At 33.7% G+C, this 19826-nt stretch overlaps 2 protein-coding genes across 2 annotated transcripts; both read left to right on the top strand.

The window, feature by feature from the left end:
- Positions 1 to 3370: 3370 nt before the first annotated feature.
- On the top strand, positions 3371 to 6029 carry LOC141688896 (serine/threonine-protein kinase RIPK-like). Its single transcript, XM_074493040.1, has 5 exons — positions 3371 to 4046; positions 4149 to 4284; positions 4849 to 4985; positions 5091 to 5214; positions 5368 to 6029. Exons 1-5 carry the CDS (start codon positions 3675 to 3677, stop codon positions 5817 to 5819), a joined length of 1221 nt encoding a protein of 406 aa, XP_074349141.1. The 5' UTR covers positions 3371 to 3674; the 3' UTR covers positions 5820 to 6029.
- A 3377-nt stretch (positions 6030 to 9406) lies between these two features.
- On the top strand, positions 9407 to 9995 carry LOC141691399 (cytochrome P450 71A1-like). The gene is made up of 2 exons (XM_074496141.1): positions 9407 to 9418; positions 9507 to 9995. Exons 1-2 carry the CDS (start codon positions 9407 to 9409, stop codon positions 9993 to 9995), a joined length of 501 nt encoding a protein of 166 aa, XP_074352242.1.
- The last annotated feature ends 9831 nt before the right edge of the window (positions 9996 to 19826 follow it).

Genomic DNA, 19826 nt, shown 5'->3' with positions numbered 1-19826 from the left:
TTTTATACAGATGAGTGTTTCAATAATATGTTCGGGGTGTCTTAAAATAATAAGATATTGACCAAATGCTATTTCATTTATATCAATAAAAAAATTATTTCTCTCCTTTTCTATCAATCTCTTCCCTCATCTTTTTCTTTCCTTACAATTGTAATTCAAAAATAATATTATACTAATAATAAGATATTATTATAACATATATTGTTGAAGTTAATATAAAAAATTATTTTTTAAATTACTAAAATATTATATTTTATCATATTTATAAGATCATGTAGTATGACATTTTTGAAATTACTCAAATAAATCGAAAGCACATAGTTCGAATTTTAATTTGTTTTGTTTTGATATTTTCATGATTGGTCCAGTTCCATACTTCCCCATCTAGAGGGTGATGGAGACATTTTATTACAGGGGTTATTAGTTTGATCACCCGTTTTGACTTTTTTACAAAAAATATTTGGGAGATTAATTTTGAATAAACATGCTATCATGTTTGATAAACACAAATATCTAATACTATATATGATGAGGGACCATCCTTTACGACAACTTGCCAAATTATCCATTCACCAAATATCTGGAAAATAAGTAAAATTGTTTTTCAATAACAACATAGATAACAATAGTACATTTCACGCAAATAATCAAATATCCTGATTACAACTTTAACAATTTAATAAAAAATCACTATTACGTGTACCAAAAATTTACAGATCTTCGGTGGTGTTGAAAGAGGAGGAAGAAATGAAAAAAGTTGATATTGTTCATCACAAAAGGGTTTGGATTATAAAATTGATGAATCTTTATTCTTTTGTTTGCTAAATAATTTGATAAATCTTTTGATTAAAACCGCAAGGTACATACTAAAAAATTTTAGCATATAAACAAATAAGCCTACTGGCCAACTTGAGTTGATTTGAAATACGAAACCTGGTAAGCATGTATGTAGCTTTCACAGACTATTTTCTTCCACTAAACCGATTAAGAAGCTTCTATTGCAATGTCACCGTGGCATACTGCTAACGTTTTAGTCTATGTAAAGGGCTTGACTTATGCTGCAGCAGTAGCAGTTTCCGAGTTGATATCTAGCTCAAGAACCACGGTCAAAACAATTAACATGTTTTCCTAATTTTCTTTTTATATAATTCACCCTCACACAACCAAAATTTAAGCTTTCTGACATCTCGTAAGAAGAACCAGGGTGGTACTTGCGAGTCACCGGTAATAATGTGTAATAATAACCATAGTTCTATTTCGGTAATTTTTCTTACCGGATGTCTATAACGTGCAATGAGCAACTCGATATACAATAATTCTCATGCTTAGCTAAAATGATTTTTTTTTAATAACAAATATCGACCATTTGGTTACGAGAAGGGTGTACGTCACATTCGCATTCTACTATTATTTTAATTTTATTGATGTATAAGTTGAGTACATTGAACTCATCTAAGCCTTCGGTCCTACACGTACACACTTATACCTAACATTAGTTCTGAGAATAGTTGTATCAAATTCTCTTAATCTATATATAATTAATTACATAATCTGTTATTAAACATTTGAAGAGGAACATATTAAACATTCGGAGTATAATGATAAAAAAATAATTCAGAATAAAAGTAGGTAGCTAGGGTAGGGACTGCAACAGAAAATGTAGGTGTAGGACATTATCCATTGAGTTTGAGGATTATAAAGCACTTGAGTAGGTTCCTAAACAAAGTTTTTAAGGATTGTGATTCCATATTATTGTCAAACAATAATTAAATTAAAACAGGGTACTTTGCATGGGAGACAAAGATTAAATGTACAAGTGCATAAGTAATCTAGAACAAAATGTTGATTGATGCTGCACTACCAACCGTCGGATAACACTCCACTTAACATCTCACATATATGCCATTAATCGGACGGTTAATCATTAACATTGGGTTATGATTGATAAACTAAGACTTAATTAAAAATTAATTTTAGAGCTCCCAAATTTTATTTTTCTCCTAAATATGAGGTGCTTGTTAATGGTTGGTTGTTTTTTCATAAATATAAAAGACTCCTGTAAACGCTACTAATTAAATCATTTTATATATTTATTTTGGGTGTTATATTGATAACTATTGTTAATTAAATGTGAGGTTTAAAGCAGGCAGTTCTGTTACCACTAGCTAGAATGTGTAATAGTTAATACCCCTAGTCCAGTACTTCTATGCAGTCTCCAAATAATAGGTAGGAGCAGATAATATTTAAGACATGCAAGTGACATATATGTTAAAACAATTCAGCTCCCGGTTTTATAATTTTATTATAGTATACTTTACATGTGATTGAAACTTTGTTCAACATGTTTCACGTCCTCTCATTTTTACTTGTTCATAATCAGCTCTTTCCAAACCAGATAATTCCGTGTGGTATTCGGTATTTCTTAGAACATTGATAACAAGCTACCGCCTATTGATATCCAATGATAATAACTCCTGCTCTCCTATCCGAGGATCTACAAATATTTATTTAGAAGGGCTGAGTAAAATACTTTGGAAGTCGTCCCATTATTTTTAGTTTATATGGATTTCTTTTTATATTTTTTTAAAAAAAAATTATAATAAAAAATATAAAAATTTATTTAAGAAACCTTACTAGATTCTCCCGGGATCTAGTGAACATGGTAGCTCATAACTGAAGCGGAAGATAATCTTACTAAAAATAATAGATTCTTAAGTCTATGTTTATTTTGAAAGATTATGTTTTTCTAACTATCATTTCGAACTAATTTTGTGGAATAATATCTATTAAAATAAAAAAAAAACAAGAATGAAAAAAATTACAAATATAAGGAGGGGGATTAAAACTATTTAATTCCACATATAAATTTATCATTCCTCAGGAACTCACCAGCTTAATTCCAAATTCATAAAATTCTCGATTAATTTGATTTATTAAATTTGAAAAATATACTCCATCGTAAAGATATGGATAAAATACAGAATATTGATGATTAAATGACGAGATCTATCTTTATTGTAATGATTTAGAAAGTCAATTTTAAAAGAACTTTTTATCTGTAGTTTTATGAAAAATTCAAAAACCAGTTTGCGGCTATAAACAGAGACACAGTTATAGTCTTTAAAGAAGGTAGAAGATAATAGGAAACCGCTTTTCTATCGCAATCATAATTACCGAGTATATGAAACCAAAATAAGTCAAATTGGGTAGCCAAGCCATTTCTGTTCAACCAAACCTCGTAGACCTATAATTACATTTTTGCATTAACCCTACCAATTTATATAATGCAAAATATGCTTCATAATTGTTTATATTCAATTTACCTGATCAAAAGTACAAAGACCATCCCACATATACCATACAGCCTATATCCTCTCATGTGTTGGTAAAAAAGCACACAACACCATTAGGTGTAATTTGTAAATTTCACACACACACGTTTGTTTGAACACGTCACATGTGTGTCTATATATAGACCACCTGTATCATACAGCCATTTCATCAAGAGTCTCTGTATAGAAACCTCTCTACAACATATACATCTCTCCCAAACTCTCATCGTGCTAATACATCAAACATACTCGGTATATCTGGCTCACAGAGTTTTTCCTCGTCTGCAACAACACTGCGACTTTTGTATTTGCATAAGATCTTAGATTATTATAGTGATCAAGATGAAGATAACATGGCAATGTTTGGTTCCAAGATGTGGCAAGATTGATAATGCTACATGTAAAAGTCAGAAGAAGGTTGTTCCAAAATCAAGTTCCACATCGAGAATGTCGATGTCGGATTTTAGTTCTGCATCAGTGCTCTCGCAGGACATTTCTAATTCCTTATTAGGATCCAATTTATATGATTTTACTCAAGCGGAACTTAAGGTGATCACACATGGATTCTCGTCTAGTAATTTTCTTGGCGAAGGAGGATTTGGACCGGTTCATAAAGGCTTCATTGATGATAAGCTTAGGCCGGGTTTGAAGGCTCAGCCTGTTGCTGTCAAACATCTTGATTTAGAAGGCATGCAAGGCCATAAAGAGTGGCTGGTATGCATACTTAACATACCCTTATTCTTTCTATTCATTTTAACCATTTATAATTTCGTATCAGACGGAGTTTTAATGAACTTGTTATTTCGATTTTTATAGACTGAAGTCATATTTCTTGGACAACTGAGGCATGCACATTTGGTGAAGCTAATCGGATACTGCTGTGAAGATGAACACAGACTCCTGGTGTATGAATATATGGCTAGAGGCAGCTTAGAGAATCAGCTTTTCAGAAGTACGTTCCCTGATCTTTTCGATCAATTGACTTGCTTAATACTTCTTCGTAAATCTGTTTTACTTCTAAGCATGAAATCATATCTACATTTCTTATTGCTAAACTTTGTTTAGACACATTGTTAATAGATAAATTGCGAACAAGTCAATCTGGTTCCAAGAAAGTATGCTGTTCAGTATAAACAATTCGGATTTGTTTAAAGTATTTTTTTGACTAAATGTGTAGCTTAGCTGTAATTTTAATAGAGTCTATTGTCAGGATTAAGACTTGTAATAAAAAATATCTTAAAAATGGACGAAAGAAAAAGTCATACCTGCAGGAGGATAGATAGTTGACAGTATTATTGATATTTCAGATCAAGACTTTGTACAGATGCATATATTGTCGTAATTACTTTACCTAATTCAAACCTAATAAGCCATCTTAGTAGTTCAAAAGTGGCAGAAGAAATTTACCAAACCTGATGGCTTTTTCAAAGTTAATTTCATTGGTTTGTTTAGGTTTTAATTTTTAAGTAATAAAACATATTTGGTAGTGTGATGCTAAAAATGTTCTTCATCTCAGGATACTCGGTGTCACTTCCATGGTCCACGAGAATGAAAATTGCGCTTGGTGCTGCAAAAGGCCTTGCTTTCCTCCATGAAGCTGAAAAGCCTGTTATATATCGTGATTTTAAAGCTTCCAACATTTTGCTAGACTCTGTAAGCTTCTTCTCAAGTCTTCTACTGTATTTCTATTTTTAATTTTGCATTCTGGATGTGATCTCATGTATCATTACTGAACAGAAATATTATATTTGTTTATAGGACTATACTGCTAAGCTCTCAGATTTTGGACTTGCAAAAGATGGTCCAGAAGGAGATGAAACACATGTCTCAACACGAGTTATGGGCACACACGGCTATGCTGCACCTGAATACATCATGACTGGTAAGTTGTAATAATCATTTATTGAACCAGTAAATAATATCTGTAATGCAGTTGATCACTTCACATGATATCATAACTTTCTGATTTATGACAACTATAGTGTTGATGCAAAAATTTGAATGCTACTAAATTCTTCATTTGATAAATTTTCAGGGCACTTGACTGCAGCAAGTGATGTATACAGCTACGGAGTGTTACTTTTAGAGCTATTAACTGGACGAAGGTCAATGGATAAGAGCCGGCCTAGTAGAGAACAATGCCTAGTTGAATGGGCTAGATCATCCCTGAAAGAACCGAGAAGGCTTAACCGGATAATGGATCCAAGACTCGAAGGCCAATACTCAGAAATCGGGGCTATAAAGGTAGCTGCATTAGCTTACCAATGTCTTAGCCACAGGCCAAAACTTAGGCCAACCATGAGTACAGTGGTTAAAACTTTGGAACCACTAAAGGATTTTGATGCCACTTCAGCTGGACCATTTGTGTACACGGTATCAGTTCCAAGTGATGAACCAAAGGCAGATCAGAAGGAAGAGAAAGCACCAAAGGCATCAAAAAGCCCGAATTACACAAGTAATTATCTCCACAAGGTTCACAGGCTGTAGAAATCACTAAAACTCAAAGTACCAGTCGAGATATCCAAAACTGCTACAAACCAAACTCACAAGACTTGGACAAGCAGTACACTGGACAAAATAAGATATTAGAATTGTATATCATATGGCAAAGAGTCTTATGATGTATTTTGTTCCCAGATTCAGGATTGCAAAAGTCAAGCAGGGAAAAGTCAATATCATATTTATTTTTTCAATTTATTCTTTAGATCTTAGATCTCTAGACTTTTGATAGTAGTGCTGGTAAGCAGCAATTTGGTTAATTTCCACAAGTAATTACAATTCAAAAAAAAAAGTCTAATGTAACTATTAGTATCAAATTAAGCACCAGTTGACTAGATCTTAAAGACTTCATTTTAAGTTGTGCCTGCTTCTTGTCAATAATCATGATTAATTCTCTTGATTCCTTGTTCTATGCATATGTTTAAACTATACTAAAGTTAAATTCAATGATATAATATTTCATAGAAAATAAAAACTTGATGTTTAAGAAATGACTGACAAATACAGAACTCTTCGTTCACAGCAAAGGTATCTTCTGTATTCAACTTCTCCATCTTTCAAGGAGCAGTAGTGACTACAAATGTGGTACCATTTTATTACAACCGTGTACGAGGAATATTCTTCTTGAGTACAGATCAAGATAGTACTAGTTGCTCGAGCTCCGTCATTGACAGTTTCTTTAAACAAATGCCAACATGCAGTGATGCAGATCAAGTCTTTGATCTGTTTTGCTTTCTGGATACCAAAATATCTTACTTATACAGTGCAAGCTATCTGTTTTATTTTCCGGACGTTGAGTAACATATTAATACAATGTAAGGTATCTGTTTTACTTTCGGGATGTTAAGTAACATATCGATTATAATGGAAGCTACCTCGTTATGAAATGCAACTTATAATACAACAACTTAGAAGTCCAGAGTTGACTGACAAATCCAACTGTGTTGTGAATTAGACACCGTAGATGTATTTTTCTAACATCTCCTTCTATGTAGGAGGCGTAGTGGTAATTCCATTATATTATAAATGAGAATCCAAACACATCCAAACACGACACATTTTTGTATTGTACAGATCAAGAGTGTCCTAGTTGTTTGATCAGTGGCAATTTCTTTAAAGAAATGTCAACATTCAGATCAAGTCCTCGTTTAGTTCATGGATGTGAAAAATCTTTTACTAAATATCTGTCATACTTTCCAGACGCTGAGTGACATATTAACACAATGCAAGCTATCTATTTTTGATTTCTGGATGTTGATTAACAAATTGATACAATGCAATCTACCTTGTTATGACATGCAACTCAGAAATAAAAACTGAAAAAGTACAAAAATGGCCGAGAAATCCAATGTGTAGTAAATTAGACACGGTAGAAGTACTTTTCTAGCATCTCCTTCCATGTAGGAGGCCTATTGGTGATTCCATTTTATTATAACAGAGAATCAAGAACATGAGACATTCTGTAATGCACAGATGAAGAGTGTCCTAGTTGTCGGCCAGTGGCAATTTCTTTAAGGAAATGTCAACATTCAGATCAAGTCGTCTGTTTTACTTGATGGACATTTTATATCTTACTAATACAAAGCAAGCTATCTTGGGTGATATTAGGCTTCTGTTAAGCAACTCAATAATTAAAAAGACCTCGCTCTGTTAAACGACTCAATACTAAAAAAGACCCTGCTTGTGCTTGAGTAGTAGTGCACGAGGGACAAGGTTTTCTCAGCCGCCTAGCCCTGATTTGAAACTCATTCTTATGTTTTTTTCTATATATATTTATAACAAAGAAGAAAGGCTTTCCGTGGAAACATACAAACCATAGGAATCAACATGAAGAGCAAAAAGTTCTTAGTTCATATGTAATGATTAATCAGTTGCACTTCACAGATCATAAAAAAATAAACAAGCAATCCTCTCGGGTTAAAATCCTTTTGCATTAAGCATTGACACAGAGCATAAGTAAATATAAGCACTTAATATAACTTCTGCATCTCAACCTCTAAATTAATGGAAGCTACGTGGATTTACCTTCAATCTCATAATTGAATCAGTCGACATCACAGATAGGATCGTTTGGAACAAATGGTCCATACATTCTCTTGTTGGTATGGAAAGTAACAGAAACTAATTGGTTTGGTGATGAATAATACTTGCCACTTACTCTGGTAATGTACTCCCCTGGATGATCTAAAGTAATCTGCGACAACATTTCACTGGAAGTGTCAACTTACCATTTAAAACCTTTTTTTTTTTTGCGAAATTCAGTTCAAACTTTGTACAGAGTAATAGAAAATCAGAAAATATCCATAACTGGTTTATTCATTCTTGTTTCTTTCACTAATTAGCAAGCTAGCTACATAATTGAAAAGACTAGTATGTAGCGACTGTAAATTAACATAATTTAACTGCTTACCGTGTTCATGGAAGCACTGCCTTGGCCAGAAGCGGATCCCTTAAGGGGGTCACCTTAAATTTTTAGTTTAGAAATATATAACAAAAAATGATAGGAATAGATAATAAACGAGTATTTCTAGTTAAACTACTTTAACATCATTATTTTTGATTTTGATAGAATTACAATGAAGTTAATATGAAGTTGATTTCTTGCATATCATGCCTTAATCCACATAATTTTTTATCGGTTTTTGATTAAAATCCTATTCTTCAGAATTTGATCAAATATGTTTTCTAATCATTTGAAGATCAGTTTTTTAACTATATAGTTGGTACAAGTCTAAACATCATTTAGTTAAACACGTCTAAACGAGTCGAGCCGACTGGTTTTTTAAACAAGTCTAAATCTCTGCCCAAACCCGACTTGCTAATTTTCACGAGTCGAGTCGAGCCGACTCATTTAGCTAACCGAGTCGGTTTTAATGAGCCGGGCGAGCCGGCTACTCAATTTTACACTAAATTGAGCCTAAAACGTTACTGGCCGAGCTCGAATTTTAATCTAATATATAAAATCATATTTTTTTTATTTTTTTAAACCGAACTCGAGTTTATTTCGAGCTGAACTCGAGCATAACATGTCAATACTCGGCTCGAGCTCGTTAAAAAAAAATTACAACCCCCCTTTATTCGAAGCTGGATCCGTTACTAGTCTTGGGAACCAATTCTGTAGGACAACACGTATCGTCCAACCTCAACGTAAACAAAGTACATTGCATTAATAGCAGGGGAGCTGCAAGAGATGAAGATTTGTGCTATTTCGGTTTTTCCCTGGTCATCCCATGATGTTCTCCTAGTGCGAAATGTTGGGCCAATTTTTATCATTGCAAAATGTTTGTTTAAATGCATACTATAAGAGCATCTTCAAGGCTGTGAAGCCCTTAGCTAAAATATGCAGGTGGCACATGTACAGTACAAAAGATAGCCAATCTCCCATCAGGTTCATTCTCCAACCGGCCGATCCCCTTATGTAAAAAAATAGGAGTAAAATGCACACCGTGTACCTCTAGTTTCACGATTGTGCACTTTGTGTACCTGTGATTTCATATCTAGCAAACTGTGTACCTGAAGTTAATGGATTCTTGCAAAGTGTGTACTTCCGTTAGATTGAAGTTAACACCGTTAGTATGCAAAGGGCAGTACAGACATTTCCAGTTTTTTACCCCCTAAACTTGACTTTACAAATGAAAAAGACAACAATTTTGTACTAATGTATTGTTTTGCCAGAATGTTGTAGTTGCAGGGACAGGCACAAGTGCAGCAGCTGTGATGTGGGCCATGACTTTATTAATCAAGAACCCCACAAAAATGCAGAAGGCGCAACAAGAGATTAGAGAGAGAACCGACAATAAGGGATTTATAGACGAAAACGACTTGCAAAAGCTTGTTTATCTTAAAGCGATAGTGAAGGAGGCAATGAGATTGCACCCACCTGCTCCACTTCTTGTGCCTCGAGAAACAATTGAAAAATGTGTGGTAAGTGGCTATGAAATTGAAGCTAAAACACCTGTATACATAAATGCATATGCTATAGGAAGGGATCCTGAATCTTGGGAAAGTCCAGACGAGTTTTTACCCGAAAGATTCACAGATAGTAACATTGATTTCAGAGGACAGGATTTTGAGCTGATACCTTTCGGAGCAGGCAGGAGAATGTGTCCAGGAATTTCAAAGGGACTGGCACAAAGGGACTGGCACAATGCACAAGAAGAATGATCTTTGTCTTGTACCAAACATGATCAATTAAGTCTCAAATGCATCATAAAGGGTCGGATCATACAATCAGTACCGGTGTTATATGTTTGAAATATTGCATAATTTGATTTGGATGTTCTTCGTGTTGATATGTGTTGATGTCATTAGTTACAAGTAAGTTAATGTTCTTATAAGGTCCTGATGGTGAAAACTACTCCTTAGAGCTCCTAATGCTCTAACTGAAAACTGGAAATGTTTGCATACTAACGGTGTTAACTTCAATCTAACGGAAGTACACATTTTGCAAGAATCCGGTAACTTCAGGTACACAGTTTGCTAGATATGAAATCACAGGTACTACAAAGTGCACAATCGTGAAACTAGAGGTACACGGTGTGCATTTTACTCAAAAAAATAGCCATCCATTAATGGTTGGCTAAATATGGCCAATCACTGCAGATCTGTAGCCCATTACACGTGAGCTTAACAATGTTTTGCTCTCTTTCATTTTTTTATCCGTGCTCAGCTCTGGTTTCTTTTGCAAATATTCTGTGCTTGTTTTCCCTCTCACACGAAGCTAATATGCCCATCTTTCTTTTATTTATTCTTAAATAAATTTAGTTGTATAAATGTTGGTTATGATCTATTTATTTATAATTCACAAAATAATTTTTTAATTATAATATATTTTTTATAATAATTTTCAAAACTTGGATTTGCAATTTTTTATATGACCACATTTTTAGATTTATTAGTGTCAATATTAATATATTAAAATTTAATTTTAATGTAAATCTTTCATTAAAAAGAATAAAATATTTTTTTAGCCAACCGTTTTAACTAACCCCAACCCCATTGGAGAATAACACCTACAGGTTCAGCAAATTTTAGCCAATTATTATTTTATATTATTTTAGCCAACCATTATAACCAACCCCATTGGAGATGCTCTAACATTGTTCAAATGGTATCATGTATTTATATACGAGTGTACAAATCCCAAAGTTCTTTTAAATTTAAAATATGTTGTTGATAGAAACTTCATCGTATTCCAAAACTTCCATGAGAATGCCATGAGAGATGAGAGTTTGACTGGAGTACTGGCCATATACCCCTTTACTTGCTCCAAATAAAGTTGGAAACAACAAATTATATCCTATATCTATTATATCTATAATTTGATATTACTTTTTTTTATTCCGTCAACAACAAATAATTATATTTTTATTTATATATTATTCAAGTTTATACATTACCAATTGTTAAGTTCAAATCCCCTGCAGTAACAATCATTTCCATTATTATTTATACTAGCCTAAAATCACGGGCTAGTTGAATTAACGAATATTTTCATCTATTTTTTAGCTGTGTTTTGAGTTAATTTATTTTTTAATTGTCATTTTTTATTTTGATGCATTTTTTATGTGTTAGTGCTTATATTTTAGTCAGTAGTTTTTAAATTTAAGTTGAATTTACACAACTTTAATTTTCTTCCAGATTTATATGTTTTCTGTGTGCGTGTTGAGAACTTTTTAGTGCTTCATATTGACAACTTTTTGTATAAAAGTAATCGATAATCAGATAATCAAAGTAATATAAATTCAAAATGTAACTTACCTCATTAAATTATTACACTTTCTTTTATGGAATTCAAAATGAATCATGTAACTAAATTGTAATGTTATTGAAAATTTGATTTAATGGAATACGTATTTTTTTATCGTAGTTAACCCGCAGCCGCTAGCCTTTGGGTGCGTACTGGGTCACACAATAGCCTGCAAATCACGTGAATCAAATACATTATATTCATAATTATTTTGATTTTCCAATTTAATTACATATTTTTTACTTTTTAAATAATATATATTATTTTTAGGTGTATAAATATATGTGTGGATGGGTGAAATGTAATACTTAATATTAATGTAATATTTTATTATATTGTCCGTGTATAAATTTGTAGTTGAACTAAAAATGTAAGAGTTTGTATTTATTTTGGATTCATGATTTATTTATCAAATAAATACGTAAAATAATATTGTGTCCTAAATTATTTTTATTTGTTTTAAATTATTTTGTGATGTTATTTTTTTCTTTAAAATAATTTTTATATATTTTGTAATTTTAATTTTTAATAATTACCTTTTTTATATATTTAAAGTAAAGACATTCGATTTTTTTAATCGTAGCTAACCCGTAGGGTGCACATCGGGTAAACCCTACGGACTCACGTAATAGTCTGCAAACCACGTGAACCAAGGTAAACCACATTTAAGCGACAAACTCTGGCTCAGGAGGTATAATCATAAATTCTCCTCATGTATGATTCGAACATGTGACCAAGAGAATAATTATCCTCTTTTTAACCAGCTGAGCCAACCCTTACGGGCGACATTCAAATTTATAAGCAATGAGAATTGAGATTTATACCGCGAAGCATAATAATTAAAATTTCTTTTTACCTAATAAAATAAGTTACGCAGAAAGAATGAAAATTCAAATTTGAAGTAAAATGTCTACAATTAAAACTTTTATTAACATTTTTTTTCTTTTCTTTTTTTGCTTAAAAACCCATTGAGTAGTGCCACGTACCCCAAATCCGTTTTCAAAACTTGTCCCAAATGAAGTGACGTGATATTTGTCACATTTTAATTTGGAGCCGCATATAAATGCACGCGGGTCACATCTTATTATCTTGAAAGTTACCAAATATGTTTATTTCATATCAGCATTTGGGAATGATTTTGTGAACAGTTTTAGGAACTCTAATTAAATGACTCTTGTTAATCCATTAAAATAATGATTCACTGCTAGGTGTGTTGTTTTTATTTTACGTTCAATTGCACTTGGTTCTGCACTTTTGTGGAGCTTTAAGCCCTGAGCATGTTGTGCTTCTCTAAGCGCTTCATTTCAAACTGGATATACATACATTGCAAGCTAGTGTTAATTTCTTCACTTTTCAAAAATAAAATCAGACAGTAATTCTCCTACAACTCCTCCAACATTAAATATTGTTGAAAGGATCATATCACTTTTGACAAATGCACACCAACAACTACAATTGTAGAACTAAGAAATATAGAAAAGTGGTTGATCATTGTATAACTACACAAACAACTAAACATAAGAAAATTCACAAGAGTAACTTTAACCTACAAAAATGAAATAATCTGACAGGGCATATTTTTTGCAACTATCCTCACGCGGAGTTAAATTATCTCTAGTTTTCTTATTAAGGTCTATTAGGTCACACACTATAGAAGGGTGTTGAATACAGAATACTGTGTATAGTACAATTAAATCGAATTAAGAACACAAGTATGTAACACATAATAATCTTATTAATAAAACAGTATTGCAATGGAACCGTTCTCTCTCAGTGATGAACAAATATCACGAGAGCTGCTAGGGTTACAATGAATAATATTCTCGATAATAATAACACATCTAGTGTAAACCCTATGTTGTGTTTATATACCACACAGTTACAAGATAATCTTCTAATTGATATCGAATATAAGTCTGCATCCTAAAATATATCAATTAGTTATCTTTTTCTCCAAGTCTTCTATTCTTCATAGAATTCTTCTCCATGCATATCTCTTCTTATTTTAGTCTTGATCTTCTTTCCTTTCAATCAACCGCCTTCCTTATCTGAAAGTCTTCTTAAGTCCTGATATTATCTTCTGATGAATATCTTCTGATATCCTAAATTCTGATAACTTAAGTTTTGATATCTTAAGTTCTGACTTCAGTATAAGTAATGATTTCCAGTTAAGTCATGATTTGTCCTGTTAGTCAAGATCTGAAAACTAAACACAAATCATTATTAGATATGACATCACAAATATATCTAACAATCTCCCTCAACTTGTAAATTAGCATAATATACAAGTTCAATAGATATTTGATGATGTCAAAAACATTAAGTAAATTTGCATATGAGAATTTGACTAGATAACTACAACTCACAATCCTTGTAGCTTTTACCACCCTTAAAGCCTGATATCAGCTTTAGCCTGTATATCCTTCAAAATTTAACAATTGTAGTCCTTGACTTGGCTTCAGTTTGTGATCTCTTGAATGTCAGGAGTTGTTCTGAGATAGTTCTTCAAAAGAGTTCTCTCAGCATATTCAAGTTCATTTATCATCCTCCTTTTAGCATCTTTAAGTTCAACTGTATCTTCTCCTGTCTGAAAGATAGCAGCCCTGAGATAATTAATCTTTGCTTTCCTTATTTCCTGATCCAATCTGATCAGATAAGCTTTGTCAGACTCCAGATTAAATTCAACAGCCTTAATATCCAGAAATGTAGTGATCTTGGCGGTATTAGGCTTCATCTCAACTAATTCACCATTGTGAGCTCTGTACTTTGGATAGTATGGTCTGTCAGACTTTATAGAGTAAAGTTTCTTCTGCCTTTGAATATCAGATTTTAAGTAACTGGCAGCACCATCTGTTGACCTGTTCTTCACTTGAAGTAGAAATAAAACATGTTGCAGTTCTTCATAATACTTCAATCGAATTACATCCTTTCTTATCTGGAATACTCTCTCATCTGTCATAAAATAAAACATTATGTCTTCTTTCAGCTTGGAATTGTAAACCATCTGTACAGACTCCAATTGATTTAGTCTTTATGGAGTTGTCCCTACTCCTGGTTCAGAAAGAGATGTAGGATCTAAAGTAGAGTTGTTTACTCTCTTCTCATCAGCATTACCCAGTCCTGTTTTATCTCTAGCTTCCTTCCCTTGGAGCAATCTACCCTTAAAAACATTTGTTGAAGTCTTCATAGATTGAGCAAATTGTTGAGTTTTAGTAAACCCAGGTAGTAGAATTTTTGAAGGTTTAACATGAGCAATGTCAGAGGTTTTCTTTTCTTCTGATGTCAAGACAACTTGAGCTTTGTCAGAGGTTGCTTGAATATTGCTTTTCTTCTTCAAAATCAGAGTTGCATCTTCATCAGATTTTACTTCCAGATCCATAGTTGGCATATATATCTTTACAGGTTCATCAACTTTTGCCTTATCCTTGAATCTAGGATCAACTTTCACCTGTGATTTGGACTTGGCCTTAGATACATCAGTATCTGTCCTCTCTTTGATCACAATGCCCTTAGGCTTATGTGGTTTCTTTACAATGACTTGAGCTTTAGACTTTGACTTAGATTTGTCATTTTCAGCTTTTAGTCTAATCTCTTCTTCCTTCAGACTTTCAATATCCATGCCTGGATTGTCCTTTAGGAACAGCCTTTTGGAGATCTCTTCATCAAGTTTCAGAGTTTGTTCATCAGAACTCATCCTTTTACCAGTATCAGAACTTGTTCTTTGACTTGTAGTTCTGGCTTCCCTTGATAAAGAGCCCCTGCCTTGACTTAGACCTCTACTCCTTTCAGAGTTTCCCTGGTCTTCATTATCATCATCCTTACCCTTCAGTGGTTGATCAGTTTTGCATTTGGACTTAATCACTTTCTCCCCCTTTTTGGCATCATCTGGTAAAAGCAGGGAGACAAGCAATTCCACAGAGTTTTGGATTTCATTGAGTTGGTCTTGTTGAGCAACTTGATTCTTTAAAATATCAGATAGTTGAGCTTGCTGATTTTCTTGAGTCTTTTCTATATGCCCAATGCGGTGAAAAGCTGGCTTAAAAAACCTTTTCTTGTCCAATTTGACATTCATGTCTTGCTGAATTAGTGTTTCTTGAATTTTGTTCACCTTGGCTTGAGTTATTGAGTGTTGACCTTAAAGGTTCCTGGTACTTAATGCAGTAACTCTGAGCTGTGCTTTGAAGTCATCATTTATCAGCATCTCATCAGCTTTAGCCAGGTGCTCAGCAAGAATATTTGCAGTAGGAACAAAATCAACTTTGTTCCACTCCTTGATCCATTCTCTTCCTCTGGAGGTTTCACTCCAAGGTACTGGTGCATCATCTCTCACAAAATTTTTAATCAAATTAGCTTTATTAACTGTTTGTAGAGGTGCATGTCCTGAAGGACCAGCTGCATCAGCATTTTCATTTGTAGCAGCTACACCAGTATTTGCAGCATTTATTTCAACAGAACTTGCAGAATCTTTAGTCAGCATCTTGTGATAGAATAACTATATGTGAAGCAATAGAAGATTCATCTGCATTGACATCAACATCTAGCAGTGGAGTTGTTGGTGGAGTTTGCTGAGGATTGGTTGGAGCTTCCAAGTACAGAACCTCATGCACATTCAAGTTGTGAATATCTATTTCAGCACTTGTACCTGAATTATCAGCATGTACTTGATCAATGATAGGAGACACATGAGGTGTAGGCATGTGTTCTTGAGTATTCTCTGGCTCTTGAATAGGAGATTTGTGAGCTTCAGTAAAGTCCGGTTCAGTAGTGGGAAGAGATTCAATCACAATTGGGTCTTTTGAGATCAGCGATTCCTGACCTCCTTCCTCAGCTACTGCTTCCATTCCTTCTTCAGAGATTGATGATTCTACAACCCTCCTTGCTCTTTGCTTTTTAAGTCTCTTAGCTGATGGAGAGACTCTGGGAGCTTGATCATCAGAGTTTAGCTTTCTAAGCCTTTTTAGGGGTCAAGAACTCCCAGTTTCTTAAGCTGTCTGAGAAGAGACTTTCTCAGCTACTTCAGCAACAGGTTCTGATGGTTGAACCTGTACCTCATCATCAGACTCATCTCATAAAATCATCTTCCTTCTTTTCTGTTGTGACTGAGGTACTGTCTTAGTCCTCTTTGCTCTAGAAGGAGAAGGCTTCACTTGATTATGTGTTGATGGCTGTGGTTGATGTGTTTGATTAATGGTTGGTTCTGATGGCTGTTGTGTGTTGGTGGGTTGAACATCAGGATATAGCAATGAATAGGTATCATAATCAGCATTTACCAGAGCTTGCTTTACTGATAAAGGAATTCTAAGGGGTCTCAAAACTCCCTTCTTATTGTCAGCAGTTAAGAGATCAGTAAAAGCCCTCTTAGCTAATTTAAACGGTTCTATGAGTTCACTTGCTAGTTGTGGTTCATCTGATATACAATAATTGTAAATTAACTGACAGAACCTAGCAAAGTAAACTACATTCCTGTCCTCTTTCATTCTATCTCCTATAAAACATAACACAGTCTTGACATAATCAAAATGAGACTGGTTTAAGAGTGCATACCCAATTTCTTGTGTCAGAATAGGAATGGCATCAAAATTTGAGCACTTGTTGACAAACGTCTTCGTGATGCAATCGAAGAAGAAGCTCCATTCCCTTCGAATATATGGGCGTTTGAGTTTACCCATCTTAGCCAAACACTTTTCATACCCTAGATTAGCCATCATTTGCTGTAGCAAGGGCTCCTCCACAGCAGAACTGAATTGACAGTTTTCAGGTAGGTGTAGAGCTTTTTGAACTGTTGCCGGAGTAACAACATACTCAACCTCCTTTGCTGTAAACACGATGCTTGGAGTCCCATTCTTGCCACCATCATCATAAAGTCCCATACGCCAGAATATCAGAACTTGAGTTCCAGATAAACTGGATGGTTGCGTCAAAGCGAACTCAATTTCACTATGAGATAAGAAATTCTGAATAAAATGAAGTTCCGAAGGAGCTTCACTCTTAAAGAAAATGGCAGCGTAGTTATTGGGGACGAACTTTGCTCCATTAAAGATTATATCCTTGGGTGTCATTCAAAATGAGTAAGTATTTAGAGTTCCTAAAAGGTGTTTGATAAAATGTCTGTATAGAAAACCGTCAGAGAATATGAGAAAATAAGAAAGAGAGAGAGAGTATAAAAAGAAATGTAAGTAAAAGATTTTAAAATCTTTTATCTCTTTTACTTATACGCTCCACTTGACAGCAGTTATTGAGAAGTGGAACAGACTTTACACCTGTCAGCCATGTAGTAGTTAAGATAATAGTTAATGGGCACGGGAAATAAGTAACGATTACTATGCACATGCAGTTTTTTTAAAAAAAACTGTTCCCACTAAACAAGTAATTATGACTGTCTTTATCTCACTTAAACCAATATTCTGATAAAATATAACCGTTCAAGTATTGACCCAAAAATAAATCAAGGAAATTAATGCTGCCACGTAAGCATCAGAACTTGATTATTATCAGAATTTAAAGGTCATCAGAATATGGCTTCTTTACGCAAAAAGTGAATGTGTATTTCTGTAATTCTTCACACAAATACTGATATGATTTCATCAGAACTTAATGATCAGAACTTCCATCAGAACTTGTCCTCATAATTTATGCAACTGACACTTAAACTGTTCATCTAAAATAATATTTATCACCACAGTAATTTTCATCATTCATATGGAGTGTAAGTGTGTGCAATAAGCTAAATATCAGACAAAGAGTAAAGTCTGATTCACTTCAGTATATCTTAAAAATAAGGCATAACTAAGAACTTTGCTTAAAAACTGTCATTAGTCTGAAGCCTACTATAGAATGAGTTCATGCATGAGTCCACCTCAACTATTTTGTGCTCATTTTATGCATCTTTTGAAATTCCTTTTTACAGTGGCTTCTCAGTGTAAGTGAGTCACGACTGCTTATCAGAATTTATGCTATTATCAGAGTATTTCTCCAGTAATGAGAGAATGTGAAAAGTCACCAAGAAAATTTTATTTTGCTTTTCTAATGCATATTACTTAATACCAGGAATGCACTTGGGTCTTCCCTCCCACATATATTTTTCTCTAGATCTCAAAGGAGTACCTGATATTTATTTCTTTTCTTTACTTTTTCTTTTGATAAGTGAGGCTTATCAGCACTTAGTACATCCATGAGATTTACCAACATCAGAACTTAACAGATAAGAAGCATTATTCTAGTTTTTGACTTAGTAATAAGATACACAAAGTAAACCTAACCAAGCTCAATATCAGAATTTGCTTGTGTTAAAAGATTTCCACATAAATAATTACTTCAAACATGTGATCTTTAGTATATTAGAGACTACCAGGTCATTATCTAGCACATTTATCCTCATTGGATTGAATAGTCACAGAAACATTTATATCACTATCAGAGTCTAGAAATTCATATCAGACAACAATCAGCACTTAGGTAAATTTCAATTTAAGCACAGATTACATAAAGATTGTAATATCTGTAAATACTGATCATAAGGTCTGATGTATCAGAACATAAACTAAACAGATTTAGAGAAAGAACCTGAAATCATTCCAAGTTCATTTACCAATCTTGTAAAAGTAGCTTCACACTGTGGTTTTGTGAAGATATCTGCTAGTTGTTGATCTGTTGGAACAAAATGCAATTCCACTGTACCTTCCATCACATGTTCCCTTATGAAGTGGTACCTAATGCTGATGTGCTTTGTCATTGAGAGCTGAACTGGATTACCTGTCATAGCAATAACACTTTGATGATCACAGTAAATAAGGATTTTAGAAAATTTTAACCCATAATCCAGTAACTGATTCTTCATCCAAAGAATTTGTGCACAACAGCTTCCTGCAGCAATGTACTCTGCCTCTGCAGTTGATGTGGAAATTGACTTTTGTTTCTTGCTAAACTAAGAAACTAATCTGCCTCCAAGAAATTGGCAGCTTCCACTTGTGTTTTTCCTGTCAATTTTGCACCCTGCAAAATCTGCATCTGAGTAACCTATTAGCTTAAAGTCTGATTACCTAGGATACCACAATCCCGGATCAGTTGTACCCTTAAGGTACTTGAAAATTCTTTTCACGGCTGTTAAGTGAGGCTCTCTTGGATCTGCTTGAAATCTTGCACAAAGGCAGGTAGCATACATAATATCAGGTCTACTTGCAGTTAGATAGAGTAGTGAACCAATCATACCTCTGTAATCAGTAATATTTACTGATGTACCAGTATCC

Source organism: Apium graveolens, chromosome 10 (genome assembly GCF_009905375.1).
Source record: "Apium graveolens cultivar Ventura chromosome 10, ASM990537v1, whole genome shotgun sequence".
NCBI classification, from domain to species: domain Eukaryota; kingdom Viridiplantae; phylum Streptophyta; class Magnoliopsida; order Apiales; family Apiaceae; genus Apium; species Apium graveolens.
This window is presented reverse-complemented; position numbering and strand designations above follow the sequence as displayed.